Source organism: Elephantulus edwardii, unplaced genomic scaffold (genome assembly GCF_000299155.1).
Source record: "Elephantulus edwardii isolate Elephantulus edwardi_28Jun2011 unplaced genomic scaffold, EleEdw1.0 scaffold00188, whole genome shotgun sequence".
NCBI classification, from domain to species: Eukaryota; Metazoa; Chordata; class Mammalia; order Macroscelidea; family Macroscelididae; genus Elephantulus; species Elephantulus edwardii.
Genome location: NW_006399938.1, coordinates 5,575,142 through 5,591,720, shown reverse-complemented (window position 1 = coordinate 5,591,720; position 16,579 = coordinate 5,575,142). Strand labels below are relative to the sequence as shown.

The 16,579-nt window shown below is 37.6% G+C and overlaps 1 protein-coding gene across 1 annotated transcript in view; it reads left to right on the top strand.

Annotated features, from left to right (window-relative positions):
• The window catches only part of DDX60 (DEAD (Asp-Glu-Ala-Asp) box polypeptide 60), a 177,270-nt gene that overhangs the window by 115,427 nt on the left and 45,264 nt on the right, over window positions 1–16,579 (top strand). The window contains exons 24-27 of the mRNA XM_006896670.1: window positions 4,733–4,857; window positions 6,200–6,358; window positions 7,401–7,548; window positions 14,530–14,682. Coding sequence (XP_006896732.1) covers window positions 4,733–4,857; window positions 6,200–6,358; window positions 7,401–7,548; window positions 14,530–14,682 — 585 coding nt within the window. The remainder of the gene's footprint in view (window positions 1–4,732; window positions 4,858–6,199; window positions 6,359–7,400; window positions 7,549–14,529; window positions 14,683–16,579) is intronic.

Genomic DNA, 16,579 nt, shown 5'->3' with positions numbered 1-16,579 from the left:
GGTGACTGGGGTAATCGGGATGGGTGTGTCAGAGGCAGTGTGGTTGGCGCAGGATAGAGCAGGTTTTAGGGCTATTGTGCATAGGGTCGCTATGAGTCAAAAATGACTCGACGGCACATAACAACAACAACTTCCCAAGGAGGGGGAAGTGACAATAAGGAAAAATGACAGAAACCAGAGAAAGAGTCGGGGAGCATGCAGTGAATACTGCAGCCCTGAGTTTATTATTATCTGTCCTTTTATAGGGAACAGAAAAACAATCCAGCCTCAAGGCTGGCAATACATTTTGTTTTTCATACCCCTTTTAGCCCCAGGGTTCAAGGAACGATCACACTGTTTTTGTACTGAGAGCAGCAAGCAGTTTCTTTTGTGGGAACATCTGGATATTTGCTTCTCATACAACTGATTGCTTCCTTATGTCTTTTACTTAAGAATTTTCCAGTGCTATACAAAGCTTTCGATATGTCTTTATTAAAGGTTTCCAACAGTCTTCCTCTCCTGTGCTGTTCTTCCAACCTCCCAAGCATGACGTCCCTTTCAAACAACTGATCCAGCCGTGCAACATGTCCAAAGTATGTCAGGTGGAGCTTCAAATTCCTTGCCTCCGAGAAGCAGCCTGGCTTCCCTCTCTCCAGGACAAACTTGTTCATTCTCCTAGCACTCCATAGTATATTCAGTATTCTTCACCAGCACCAAATCTCAAAGCATCAGCCCTCCTTCTATCACTCCTAGTCATTGTCCAGTTCTCTGATGCATAGCAAGTACTGGCAAAGACTATGGCCTGTATCAGTCACATTTAGACTCCAGACTGACATTGTTGCTCCTCAGTACCTTGGAGAGGTCTCTGACAGTAATCTTTCCCAATGTAATCTGTCTTTTAATTTCCTGGCCACTAATAACAGGTGTGTTGATTGTAGAGCCAAGCAAACTAAAGCTGTCAACAATCTCAATCTCTTCACCATCCATCACAATGCTGCCAATCGGCCCAATGGTGAGAATCATCGTTTTCTTGATGTTGGTCTTCAATCCGTATTGAAGGCTGATGCTCTTGACCTTCTACAGTAAGCGCTTCAGGTCCTCCTCAGTTTCAGCAAGCACGGTTGTGCCATCTTTATAAAGCAGATTGTTGGTGAGTCTTCCTCCAGTCATGATGCCACACTTCTCCTATATCCCAGCCTCATGGATAATCTGTTCCATATAGAGATTGAAATGATATGGAGATAGAACACATCCTTGCACATCCTTCCCAATTTTGAACCATGCAGTGTTTCTTTGTGCTGTTCTGACAACTGCCTCGAGGTCCAAATAGAAGTTTCTTATAAGCACAATCAAGTGTTCTGGAATTCCTATTCTCAAAGTCAGTCACAGTCTGTTGGAATCCACACAGTCAAATTCCTTTGCATAGCCAATGAAAGACATACAGACATTTCTCTGGTACTCTCTGCTTTCAACCAAGGTCCATCTGACATCTATAAGATCCCTAGAGCCATGGTCTCTTCTAAATCCAGCCTGCAGTTCAGGCAGTTCTCTGTTGGCATGCTGTTCCAGTTGTTTATTGATGATTTTCAGCAGAATCTTGCTTGCATATGATATCAATGATATTGTTTGATAATTTCCACACTCTGTCGGATCACCTTTCATTGGAATGGGAACAAATCTAGATCTCCTCCAGTCAGTAGGCAAAGTGGTTGTCCTCCAGATTTTTTTTAGCACATACACAGCAGCAAATGAAATATGTCAATCGGTAAGCTATCAATTATTTGGGGGCCTTGTTTCTTGCCCATTCTTTCAGAGCAGTTTGAACTTCCTCCTTCATTACCACAGGCTCTTGCTTATACATTGTTTCATCAAATTCTTCTGTGTCCACCAATTCCTTTTGGTATATTGACTCTATATAATCTTTCCATCTTCTTTTAATGCTTCCTGTATTATTCAATGTTCTACCCAAAGCATCCCTAAGTATTGCAGCTTGAGGTTTGAATTTATTCTTTAGTTCCTTCAGCTTAAGAAATGCTGAGCAAGTTTGGCCCTTTTGATTTTCTGACTCCAACTCCTTGCACATTTCATTATTATACTTTACTTTGTCTTCCCTCACTGTCCTCTGAAATCTTCTGTTCGATTGCTTAATATCTTGAGTTCTTCCCATTGTTTTGGCTTCTCGGCGTTCCAGTGCAATAGAGTTTCTCCGACATCCATCTTTGTCTTTTCCTCCTTTTCTGCCTTTGTAATGATCTTCTGCATTCTTTCTGGATGATATTCTTGATATCCTCCCACAGCTCATCTGGTCTTTGCTCATTAATGTCCAAGGCCTCCAACCTGTTCCTGAGATGATTCTGAAATTCAGGTGGGATAGACTCAAGGCCAAATTTTGGTTTCTGTGGACTTGATTTAATTTTTCCTTAGCTTCAGCTTGAACTTGTGTATGAGTAGTTGGTGGTCTGTTCCACAATCAGCACCGGGCCTAATTTTCACAGCTGATATTAAGCTTCTCCAGTGATTCTTTCCACAGATGTAATTGATCTGCTTCCTATGTATACCATCAGGTAAAATCTATGTGTATAGCCTGAGTTTGTGTTTCTTATAAAATGTATTTGCAATGAATGCATATTATCCTGTCACTCACAACCATTGTGTTTTAAGATAGATCTAGAAATGACTTCTTTAACTATGGGAGCAGCCCTCTTTTTCCTCACCTTTTAATCTCTAGCATATTAGATCATATAATTTTCTGAATCAAAATGCCCCGTGCCAGTCCATCTCATTTAACCAATAGCTAGTATATCAATATTTATGTTCTCCATATCTTTCTTAACGAAATCAAATTTTCCTACATTCATGGTTCTCACATTCCACCTTCCAATCACTAGTGTCTTCTTATAACTGTTCCTCCTACTTTGTGTTTCCATACTTGAGGGTTCATCCTCAGTTGTCATATCTGCTAGTCTAAATGTTTTCTATTGTACATCAGGTTTTTGAAGGCCTGACATTTTGGAAGTGGATGGCCAATCCTTTTTCACAGTCTGTCTTAATTTGAATGTTCAGATTTAAAACAGTCTCTGACAAACATTTTACAGAAAAAGAGCTGATCAAAGATGTTTCCCTACTTAGAGAAGTAACCAATAGGTTCAGTGTTGTGTTGTTCTTGCCCTTGACACATGTGTCTTGACCCACCCATTTCCCTGCTCCACATGTATTACCTTCAGAGTGTGGAAATTACACACACACACAAAATATCATTAAGATCACATGCAAGCCATATTCTTCTGAAAATTATAAAAAAATGTCTTGAACAGTCATCAGCAAAGACCTGCCAAAATACAGGCTGGTTTAGAAGAGTCTGTTGTACAAGCGATATTATAGCTAATGTTAGATGGATCTTGGCTGAAAGCAAGGAATACTAGAGGAAAAACTGTTTTATTGACTATTCTAAGGCATTTGACTATGTGGATCACAATAAACTGTCACTGATTCTGAGAAGAATGGGAATCACAAAACACTTGAATTTGCTTATGTGAAACCTATACTCGGACCAGGAGGCAATCGTCAGAACAGAGCAAAGAAACACTGCATGGTTCAAATTTGGGAAGGGTATGCATCAAGGATGTGTCCTATCTCCATATATTCTCAATCTATATGTGGAACAGATTATCCTGGAGGCTGGGCTCTCTTAGGAGAAGTGTGGCATCATGACTGGAGAAAGACTCATCAACAATCTGGTTTATGCAGATGGCACAACCCTACTTGCTGAAACTGAGGAGTACCTGAAGTGCTTGCTGCAGAAGATCATGGACTGCAGCCTTCAAAATGGATTGAAGATCAACATCAAATAAACAAAGATTCTCATCACTGGGCAGATTGGCAGCATCATGATAGATGGTGAAGAGATTGATATTGTTGATAGCTTCAGTTTGCTTGGCTCTACCATCAACACTCTTTGTACCAGCAGCCAGGAAATTAAAAGATGAAATGCCTTGGGAAAGTCTTCTGTCAGAGACCTCTCCAAAGTACTAATGAGCAATGATGTTATTCTGCACACTAAGGTGGGCCTGATCCAGCCTACAGTCTTTGCAATTACTTGCTGTGTGTGAGACTAACATGCACCCAACCCAGGACATGGTCTATACACTTCCTTGCTATGCATCAGAGAGCTGGACAATGACTTACGATGATCTCAGAATTGATGCCTTTGAGTTGTGGTGCTGGAGAAGAGTATTGAACATACCATAGACTGCTAAGAAAACAAACCAGTCTGCCCTAGAGAGGGTAAAACCATGCTGCTCCTTCATGGCAAAGAGTTTGAAGCTCTGTCTCACATACTTTGGGCATGTTTTTAGGAGGGACCATTCCTTGGAGAAGGACATCATGTTTGGAAAGGTAAAGGGACAGTGCAAAAGAGGAATACTCTGGATGAGATGGATTAACTCAGTGGTTGAAGTAATAGCTCCAAACATTGGTATCACTAATCAAATGCACATTAATGGGCAAAATAATCAGATAGTAAATTTATTATCATATTATAAATATGAAATTTCAGTTAACGTAATTCATCAGGTGTTTGAACATATGTATTTCCCCCTAGTGTATTTATTTGTTTAGTTTAATATTATGCTTTCATAAGATTATTTTAAAGAATCAAAGAAACAGACCAGACAATTATGAAAATTTTAAGTACACATTTTAATCAATTTCTTTTATACTCAGAACTTTAATGATTTCTTACTCATTTTTGCAGGCCAAAATAGTGCTCCAGAGTCTTAGACCTAATACACTTGGTATTTCAGAAAACACTGTAGGTATATTTCCACATGTTATTGAAAAATTAAGAAAATTGGGGAAGTTGCCTGCACTATGTTTCATGTAAGTTTTTTATTTTACTTTCTTAATTTTACTTTTGTAACAACTATAGTAAAGACCTTTGGCTCATAATTTATACTGAATATACATGTGTGTTGTATAAATCTAATCTATGATTTCCAATTTTGAAGCCTTTGAATTGTGGTTTTGCTGAAGTGTATTGATTATAATATGAATTTAAAAAAGCAAAACACCAAAGATGTCATGATGGACGTGCAACAAGAGTATGCCTTAGAGACAAGGATGGTGAAATTTTGTCTCACTTACTGTGGGAGTATTTTAATTGGGAACTGGTTCTTGGAGAGACAGCACCATGCTGGGAAACATAGAGGGTCAGTAAAGGAGAGGAAAATGTTTAAGGAGATGGATTGACCGCGTGACTACCAGAAACAATGAAAATTCCATAGGATAGTGGAAGGCTCAGATATATTATTCAAAGGGTCATTCACTGTAAGTCCTACTTGAATTGAAAGCACCTTAAAAAAGCAGCAGAATGAGCTCCAAGGAAGTGACATTTGATATTGAATCCCTTGAATCACAACCAAAAAGTTTTGGAAAGTCATGGTCATTGAGTCAGTACTTGCTCATGGCTGACCCTTCAGCGGTCACAAGGGGCTCAAGCATTTCAGAGATGGTGATGGTGGTGCAGGATAGGAAAAAACCTTAAGATTTGTTCTTCATAAACTCAGTATGAGTCACAGCTGACTTGTCAGCAACTAACAACAACATTGTTACAGGCTCTATATCAGTCCTTCATGTTGAGGGTCTTTTTTTCTTTCTCTCACCGTCCACGTGACGTTCTTTTCCAAGGACTAGTCTCACTAGGCAACTTGCCCAGTGTTTCTTACCACTAATAAGCATCCTGACTGCACTTTCTCCAAGACAAATTTGTGTTTGCTCTTTTGACAGTCTATGATATATTAGATACTTTTCTCCAACAACATAATTAAAAGGCATCAATTCTTGCCATCCTTATTCACTGATGTATAAGAAGCAATTGATTACACCATGGCTTGAGTGAGGTGCACTTTTAGTTTTTAAATTGATATCCTTCTTCTTTAGCACTTTGGAGAGGTCATTTAGAGTAGATTTTCCTGGTTCAACACACCTCTTTTAGCTTCTTGATTGCTACTACTGCTAATGAATTGATTTATTGTTTATTTATTCTAAGGTAGTTAATCAGAATTCTGTCTTGGACATAATACTCTGTGTGTGAATTATGAAAAGAATAAAAAGTATTAAAAACCCAACAAGTATAATAAGTTATAGATGTATTATTATTTATTATTTTAATTCAATATTTGCTATTATCCTCAAGGCAAAAATTCCTTTCATTTTTTTCAAGATTCAATATTCATACTGTCGAAGAAATGGCTTTTAGTGTAAAGACTTTTCTAGAACAAAAGCAGGAGAGAAAAAGGCCTCTCAAAGCTGATAAAGAAGCCCACGTCATGGAGAACAAACTCCGAAAAGTGAAAAAGTCCATGGAGAAGCAAAAGATAATGTAAGGTTTTTTTCCTGAAAATTTGGCTAATATCACAGTGATACTATGGAAAACTGTTCTGGACCCTGCCCTTCCATATACCACTCTCATAATTTCTAATATATTCAAGTTCATTTTTACAGTCACTCAGGCAGTCTATCTTGTTGCATTTTGTTCTTCTCTTACACCGACCCTATCTACACTTCCAAGAATCATAGCTTTTTCTGAGGATTGGCCCCTCCCAACAATGTGTTCTTGTTATATTTTCAAGATTCAGTTGATGATATATCAATATAAGCTGCAGTTGTTTGTATATTATTTCCATTAGGTTGTAAACTCCTCCACAAAGAGACCATGTATCTTCTTCTTTTTATCTCCATTGCTTAGTATATTGCCTAGCAAGTAATGGTTGGTTATTCATTTACTGAAAGGTAATACTTGCTATATGATTAGAAAAATAGTAGATATTCCATTCAAAGTTTAAATAACTTTCAGAGGGAAAAAAATAATTCTCTAGAATTGGAAATGTAGAGTAAGAAGAATTTCTGCCTTACCTCTATGTTTAATGTCAGAACCTGGGAGGAAAATTTTCATGACTTTAGCATGTAACAGGATAAGGGCATCTAAAAAGAACTAGATTTTGTCTACAACAAGAAGAAATGAGAACATTTAGATGAATATACTATAAACATACAGGGAGCTGGGGTGACCTAGTGGTATGAAGCTGTGCTGCAATCCCAAGGCAAGTGATTTCCCATCAGCTATATATGGGAGAATCATGAGCAATCTCCTCTTGAGTGATTTATTGCCTCTGAAAATCCACTAGGGGATCAGGTATGGGTCAGTTCCAACTCAAGGCAAATAATAACTATGAACATGTAGAGAGATATTTTTTTTGGTGAGATATCATAATTCTTAAGGATTCTGAGGAAATGTACTGGAGGAGGAGGTGGAGTCTAAACAGATGATGTTAAATGTCAACATTGAGATAATGATCTGCAAATATTTAAGCTTTTTATGTGGCTGAATGTAAAGATTCCTTATTTAATTTTTTTTTTAACAGAGAAGAAAAAAGTCAGAAAAAGCCCAGAAAAATGGATCAAAGCCTGATACACGAAGCTGAACATGATAGTCTACTGAAGTGTCTAGAGAAGAACCAGGAGATCCCACAAGACTGCACATATGCCGATCAAAAGGCTGTAGATACTGAGGTTAGCACTTAGACAAGACCCATTCCCTAGGAAATTACGCCCTCCAACAGCTGTAACTGGTACATATAAATGTTGTTGTTGTTATGTGCCATTAAGTCGCTTGCAACTCATAGTGACCCTATGTACAATAAATAGCTCTGACCCCTGCTCTATCCTGAGCCCACCTTATTGTCTCTTACACACTTACCCTTATTATCCCAGTCTCTGAATCAATCCATCTCATTTGAGGGTCTTCCTCTCTTGCTCTGTCCCTCCACCCTTCCAATCATCATGCCCCCCTCTGAGCACTGATCCCTTCTAACATGCCCAAAGTATGTCAGATGAAGCTTCAGAATCCCTGTCTCCAAGGAGCAGCCTGGTCTCACCTTCTCTAGCATAAACCTATTTATTCTCCTAGCAGTCCATGGTATATTCAATACCTTTCTCCAGCACCACAGCTTAAAGGCATCAATTCTCTTTCTATCACATAACTATAGTGCATGTTGAAAAACATTTATATTTATTAATATTTTCATGAGTATGTTTATCTTTTTAGATATTTTTTTCTAGCATATTAGCTTGTATCCTGAATTTTATAATTTAGTCTGATGTGCTTTATTTAAATGTCTCATTCCTATGACCATATTTGGAAACATGTTGTCAATACACTTTTAGTATTACTACTCAATTTTAATACTAGTATTTAATATTGACAGAATTTTCCAAACCAAACCACTTCTCAAAAGTCCTTAAAATTTCTAAAAGTTATATGCTATTTCTTCTCTGAAAGAATTTTATGAATAACTTATGCTTCTGGTAATGTAGCTTTAAAATACAGAGCATTAGCAATAAAAGCTGTCCCATTACTTTGAGGAAACCATTGCTCTTCTATTTTACAAATAAAACACATAAACATACATACTTTTTTAATACACATACATACACATTTCATGTATTTTTATTGAAAATCTGGTTAAATTAAGCATATTGTTTTATAACTTTTTTATTCCACTTATTCTATGCAATCAATAATTTATTCAAAGCAAATATCTTTTATAAGAAACATAAACACAGGGTATACACATAGATTTCACCTGATGGGATGCATAGGAATCAGATTGACTAGATCTGTGGAAGAAACCTTTGGAGAAGTTCAATATCAGCAGTAAAAACTAGGCCAGGTGCTGATTGTGGAACAGACCCTCAACTGCACATATGCAAGTTCAAATTAAAACTAAAGAAGATTCAATCATATCCACAGAAATAAAAATTTGACTTTGAGTCTATCTTCTATAATTTAAAAACCAATGCAGGAATAGTTTTGAGGCCTTGAAAACTAATGAACGAAGTCTAAATAAGCTGTGGGAAGATATCAAGAATATCCTTCATGAAGAATGCAAGAAGTCATTACTAAGAAGGAAGAAGAAGAGAACATCAAAATGGATGTCAGAAGAGATATTGCACTAGGGTGCCGAGAAGGCAAAGCAAAGGGAAGAAATCAAGAAGTTAAGGAGCTGAATAGAAGATTTCAAAGGGCTGCTCGGAAAGACAAGGTAAAATATTATAATGAAATGTGCAAGGACCTGGAGCCAGAAAATCTGAAGAGTCAAACTTGCTCAGCATTTCTTAAGCTGAAAGAACTAAAGAATAAATTCAAGCCAAGAATTGTAATTCTTAAGGATGATATGAGCAGAATATTAAATGATGCAGGAAATACTAAAAGCAGATGGAAGGCGTATACAGAGTCATTGTATAAAAAAGAATTGGTTGACACAGAAGAATTTAAAAAAACAACATATGAGCAAGAGGCAATGGTGATGAAGGAGGAAGTGCAGGCTGCTCTGTAAGACTTGGCAAAAAAAAAGCCCTAGATATTAGTGGAATACCAATTGGCATATTTCAACAAACAGATGCTGCCCTGCATGTGCTCACTAAGTTGCGCCAAGAAATGTGAAGGACAACTATTTGGTCAACTGATTGGAAGAGATCCATATTTATTCCCACTCAAAAAAAAGGTGATCCGGCTGAGTGTGGAAATTATTGAACAATATCACTAAAATCACAACCTAGCAAAATCCTGCTGAAGATTATCCAGCAAAGACTTGAACAGTACATTGACAGAGAACTACCTGAAATACAGTCTGGGTTTAGAAGAGGTCATGACACTAGGGACATATTGCCAATGTCAGATGGATCTTGGCAGAAAGCAGAAAGTACCAGAATAATGTCTATCTGTATTTCATTGACTATGCAAAGGCATTTGACTGTGTGGATCACAATAAATTGTGGCTAACCTTGTGGAAAATGGGAATCTCAGAACACTTGATTGTGCTTATATGAAGTCTATACTGGGACCAAGAAGATGTCCTCAGGACAGAACAAAGAAACACTCCATGGTTCAAAATCAAGAAAGGAGCACATCAGGAATACATCCTGTCTTGTACCTTTTTAATCTGTATGCAGAACAGATCATTCAGGAAGCAAGGCTTTATGAGAAAGAGTGTGGCATCAAGATTGGAGGAACACTCATTAACAACCTACAATATGCGGATGAGACAACCTTGCTTGCTGAAACTGAAGAAAACCTGAAGCACATGCTGAAAAACATCAAGGGCTATCGTCTTCAATATGGATTGAAGCTTGACATTAAGAAGACAAAGATTCTCAGCAATGGGCCAACTGGCAACACCGTAATAGATGGAGAAAAGATTGAGCTTGTTAACAATACATCTTCTTTGGATCCACAATCAACACTCTTAACACCAGTAGTCAGGAATTCAAAAGATAAATGGCATTGGGAAAATCTGCTGTCATGCTGAGTGCTCTAGAGCAACAATGTCATTCTAGATACAAAGGTGCACCAAATTCAGGCGATAGTTGTCTCAATTACTTGTTATGCTTCAGAAAGTTGGACAATGCCTAAGGATGACAGAAGAATAGATGTCTTCAAGTTGTGATGCTTGGAGAAGAGTCTTAAACATACCATGGACTGCCAAGAAAACAAATAAGACTGTCTTGGAGAGGGTGAAACCAAATCTTTCCTTGGAGGTTAGGATTTTGAAGCTCCACCTCACTTACTTTGGGCACGTGGCTAGGAGAGATCAGTCTTTGGAGAAGGACATCATGCTCAGAAAGGTGGACAGACAGCACAGGAGAGGGAGACCCAGATGATATGTATTGATACAGTGACTGGGGTGATGGGAGTTGATGTGTTAGAATTAGTGAGATTGGCTCAGGACAGGGAAAGGTTCAGAGCTGCTGTACAAAGGGTTGCTGTGCATCACAGGTGACTCAACCAATAAAGTTCTATGACAGATTTGGAAGCAGAAGTGGCTTCCACTTCCTAAACAACTTGCCTCTGAACACTCTGTGAACTTTGATAAATGTTGATAGTTGGATAGGGGCTTCAGGCCTTTTGTTTATAGTGTCACTATGAGTCATGCTCGATTTGAAGGCAATCAACAACAACCACAAATTGCCCTGGTACTATAGTGCATTGCAGACTGCACTGACACCTGAAGGGCCAGAAGCACAAAGTATTGTATAGGAGAAAGATGTATAGGCTATTCCCACAAAGGTTTTACCGCCTCAAAAACCAAATAAGTTACTGTGAGTCAAATTGACCCAGTGGTGGTGAGTTTTGGTTTGGTTTAGTCTTTCAATAGTATATTATATTGAAATATACATGTTTTTGGTTCATCATGTTAATGGCTTTGTGATAGTCCCTTTTATGTGTGGATCATTATATACAGTTTATATAACTAGTCTTAAACGTAAGAAATTTCTGCTGTTGTTGTTGTTAGGTACTGTTGAATCGTGCTATCTTTGAGATAAGAAATTAGATCCAATGATTATTCTTTCATTTTACATTTTCATAAGGAACATTTCTTTTAATGTACATATAAAATTGAATTTTCTCCTTAGAATCTGAATACTTTAAAAGTTTTTTTGTGACATACTTGAAGTGAGAAGTAAGTTTTTCCTGTCTAGGAACAAGTTTTGTTTCTTGGTAGAAGCTGGACACAGTAAAAGTCAATATATTATGAGAAACAAAAGCAGTCATTTAAACTAAATATTGTCCTTCAACATGAGTTTTGTTGTTGTTTTTACAAAACAACAAGTACAGTGCACTGACAGAGACCCTCCAAGAGTTTAAGCTGGGTTTAGAAGACTGAAGCATCAAGGATATCATTGCTGATGTTAGATGGGTCCTGGCTGAAAGCAGAGAATACCAGAAGAATATCAATTTATGTTTTATTGACTACAACAAAGAATTTTACTCTGTGGATTAATATTATAAATGTTAGTTATAATAAACTATACCTAACATTGAAGAAATGATAATCTCAGAACAGTTAATTTTGTTAATAAGAAAAACATAAGTGAGAATAATTGCAAGAAGCACATGTGAATTAAGAATAGTGTGAAACACAACAGATAGAAGCTTTGTAAACAAACCAATATAACATAAAAAGAAAAAAGAAAAAAGAAACCTATACGTAGATCAAGAAGCTGTGGTCCAAATATACCAAGGAAACATTGCATAATCTAAAAGGAAAAGTGTGCATCAGGGTTGTATTCCTTCTCCAACCTTATTCAATCTGTACACTGAACAAATCATTTGAGAACACTGCGAAGAAGAATGTGGTATCAGATAGAAGGAAGACTCAGCAATAGCCTGCATTATGCAGATGATACAACCTTACTTACTGAAAGTGAGGTAAACTTGAAACATTTGTTGCAGTAGAACAAGGATTATAGCCTTCAATAGGATATATCTCAACATCAAGAAGACAAAAAACCTCATCACTGGACTGATATGCAGCATCATACCAGAAGAGTTGTTGTTGTTATTATGTGCTGTCGAGTCACTTGGGACTCCTAGCGACCTTATGTACAACAGTCCTAAACTCTGCTCTATCCTGTGCCAATTGCATTGCCTCTGACACAGCCATCCCGATTACCCCAGTCACTGAATCAATCCACCTCATAAAGGGTCTTCCACTCTTGCCCCATACGTCCACCCTCCCAAGCAGGAAGTCTCTTTCCAAGGACCTGTCTCTCCTTACAACATGTCCAAAGTATGTCAGACGAAGCCCCAGAATCCTTGTCTCCAAGGAGCAACCTGATTTAACCCTCTCCAGGCTGAATCTGTTTGTTTTCTTGGCAGTCCATGGTACATTCAATACTCTTTTCCAGCACCACAGCTCAAAGGCCTCAATTCTCCTTCTATCCTTCCTAGTCATTGTCCAACTCTCTGATGCATAACAAGTGATTGTAAAGAACATAGCCTGTATCAGACACATCTTAGTCTCAAGAGTGACACCATTGCTCTTCAGTATCCTGGAGAGGTCCCTAACAGCACACTTTCCCATGGTAATACCTCTTCTAATTACCTGGCTCCTGGTGCCAAGAGTGTTGACTGTGGATCAAAGCAAACTAAAGCTGTGAACAATCTCAATCTCTTCACCTTCCATCCTGAAGCTGCCAATTGTTTCGGTGGTGAGAATCTTTGTCTTCTTGACATTGAGCCTCAACCCATACTGAAGGCTGCAGTCCTTGACCCTCTGCAGCAAGCATTTCAGGTCTTCCTCAGTTTCAGCAAGCAGGGCCGTGTCATCTGCATAACGCAAAAGATTGAAATTGTCTATGATTTCATCATACTTGGCACCAACAGTCAGGAGACAGGAGATGTATTGCATTGGGAAAGTCTGCTGTTAGGGGCCTCTCCAAATCACTGAGAAGCAATGATGTCAGTTTAAAGACTTAAGATTTGCCTTATACAGCTTGTCACTAGCAATGCATCTGAGACACAAATAAGGATGACAGAGGAATTGAGTCCTTTGAGTTGGTGTTGGCAAAGAATGCTGAATATTCCAAGGACTGCCAAAAGAACAAATAGGTATGATTTTAAAAAAGTGCAGCCTGTGTGCTCATTGGAGGAAAGGATAGTGAAGCTTCATCTTGCATAATTTGGACATGTTGTAAGTAGAGGTTACTTCTTGGAAAGGGACATCATACTAGAAAAGGTATAAGGGAAAAAAAGGTATAAGGTTAAAAAAAATCTATCTTCTGCACAAGATAGATTGACATGATGACAGTAGGAATTAGCTTAAGTGTGTCAGTGATGATGAGGATGGCACGGGATAAGACAGGTATCAGATCTGTTAGTCATAGGGTTGCTATGAGTCAGTTGATTTGATGACATGTAACAACAACAACAACACGTATCGCACACATATCACACACACACACACACACACTCCTCCCCTCAAGTACGAGGTTTAATGAAAGTGATAGTCAGGATGGTCCATCTTTAGCAATAACCACACATAGACATTTTATTCCTATACATACTCACATATTTTAACAAAAGTCAGATTAAATTGTACATCTTATTTTGTAACCAACTTTGGCTCTTAGCATGAAGACAATCCATTGATTATTATATTGTAGGTTGTCCATCTTTTGCTTAAGATGTTTTTTTTTCTTCTTTTGTACAAATGTTCACCATCATACATTTAACTAAATTTCATTGTTAGAGTACGAATATCTAAGGGCTATTTGTGACTGATTTTGGTGTAAGATGTAAACTTTATTTGGCCATAAAAGGTGGGGCACCAGATCTGTTTTCTTGTAATCCTGTTTTCCCCTCTATGCAGCGAACTCCCAAGGCTTCAGTAGAAAACTCATCTCCCTCAGCCACCTGCAGATCAAGCACTCACAGTTACTTTAGGAATTTTATCTATTTCTTTATCAGTGCTTTTCACATCTGATGTGGAGTGATGCCACTCTGTTAAAAAAAATTGAGACAATTTTCCCATAGTTTCCAATGCTGCCATATTATTTTTACTCATGTGGAGCAGATTTTAAACAATTCCCTCTTTTACCCATATTACTACATCATCTTATCCATGACGTTTCCTTTTAAAATTTTTTGTTCTGATCTCAGTAAAACAGATAAGAAATTACCAGCCTCTCTAACCTTTTTTCTTTGCTTAGACTTTGCAGGCAGTGTTTCATCGAGTAAAATTTCAACAAAGAGGTGAAGAACTGATGGCTTTGGCACACAGAGGCATTGGATATCATCATAGATGTTTGAGTGCCAGAGAGAAATATTTAGTTGAGGTACTCTTTAGGAAAGGATTTATTAGGGTAAGTCAATGTTGTCATTCTAAAAATAACTATGTCTGTCTAATAAGCTGAAAGCAAAGAGAATTTGAAAGTAAAGAGAATTTTACCCCCTGTCATTTAATTTATCTGTAGGTTCTTTGGTTTTTTGTTTTGTTCTTTTTTTCTCTCTCTCAAAGTAATGTGACCACAAATGCTCCATTAATTTAATTGCGCAAAAGAGGTTTGAGATTTCCTTAGTGCATGACATTTTCATGAGAATAAAATATTTCCTCACATGTATACGTATCTAATCATTCCTAAAATTAAAGATATCTTTGATATGTTAGGAATAAATGTTTGCTTTTTATTTATTTAACATTCAGAGAATTTTGTCAATTGTTCATACCATTTTGACTACATGGGATTGGAGGTCATTAATTATGATATTTTAGTTGTATCTTCTGATGTCCTAGCTGAAATAAGAGGAATAATGATATCTTCCTTGAGGCCCATTGCATATCTACTCAGAGGCTTGAGATATGTCACTCTTCATTTCCTCCCTATCACTGATAGTAGACAAGGGGAAGATGAACTTATTTAGCTTGCAACTCAAGCCCTTGTTATCTTTCCTTTAGTGTCTCTTATCTTCTTGTGTGTGGTTTTGACAGATAGAGATAACTACAATTTGATAGTTATTCCGCTACCACTAAAGGAAAATATAAAAGAAAGCATGCATGATTCAATTTTGGGAGCTCTGGTGGCTTAGAGTAAGGGAATTGAACTGTCAACTCAAAGATACATGGTTTGAATCCACCGGTTACTCCATGAGGGAAAGATGGGCAATCAATCTCCTCCCACGAAATTTACTCTGAAAACCCACTGGAGGATCAGCTATGGGTTGGTTCTGACTCCATAGTATGCAACAAAAAAAATCATGATGTAATTAGAGTAAATTCTGTTATCTGACAAAGCTATATGTACAATTAGCAACTTTACTTAGTTGTTCTTTTAAGCAACATCCAGTTAGTTGTTTATTTGTCCTTGTAAAGTTCATTGTTTTTTATTTCATTAACAATCACACGTGAGCTGATTGGATTTACTGGGTTAGCTAACAATCTGCTGTGGGCTGGAAGCCCCTTTAAGTCAATCAGGACCTGGTGGGTGGGCCTTTGTATTTAAAAGTTGATCTTAATTGTGTTTGGGACAGACATTCTTCTAAGTGTTACAGCATTGGTCTGTCAGTTGGCTGTAGTGAGGAAACTGGGGATTGTTGTGATGCTGAACACTGTGTGTGTCAAATGCCATAATGGTTACCCATGGTGGATAGTGTTTAGTGGAGCTCCCAGATTAAGACAGGCTGGAAGCAAGATTAGTATCTACTTCCTAAACAACATGCCTTTGGAAAGTCTATGAACATAAGAGAAATGGCAAGTTATAGAACAGGGTTCTTTTGTTCATAGGCTTGCTATGAGTCATACTTAACTCGATGACACTTAACAACAATGACAACAAAGGTTAATTACCAAAGAAACAGCTTTTTAAAGCAAGATTACAAAATGATGGCAAGAAACATACCTTTATGGATATCAATATAGAGAGAAAGAGTGGCCAAATAAATCCCTAGTATTATATGATAGAAATGAACAACATTTAGATTGCTGTTGTGGTGCTTACTGTTGGGTTTGCACCAACTCATTGCTGACCCCCTAGTAAGTTTTCAGACTAATCGCATGGGAGGAGATTGCCCATTCTTCTCATTCTTCTCTGACAGCGTAGCCAGCTGGCTAGTTAAATTTTAAAGTCTGTGGTGCTCCTTATCTCAAAAATTCCATGGAGGAATTTATTTGTCTTTCTACTTAAATATATACTACTTCTATATTTTCACATGCAAGCAAGATTCTACTGAAGATTATCCAAAAACGATTAGAACAGCACATCA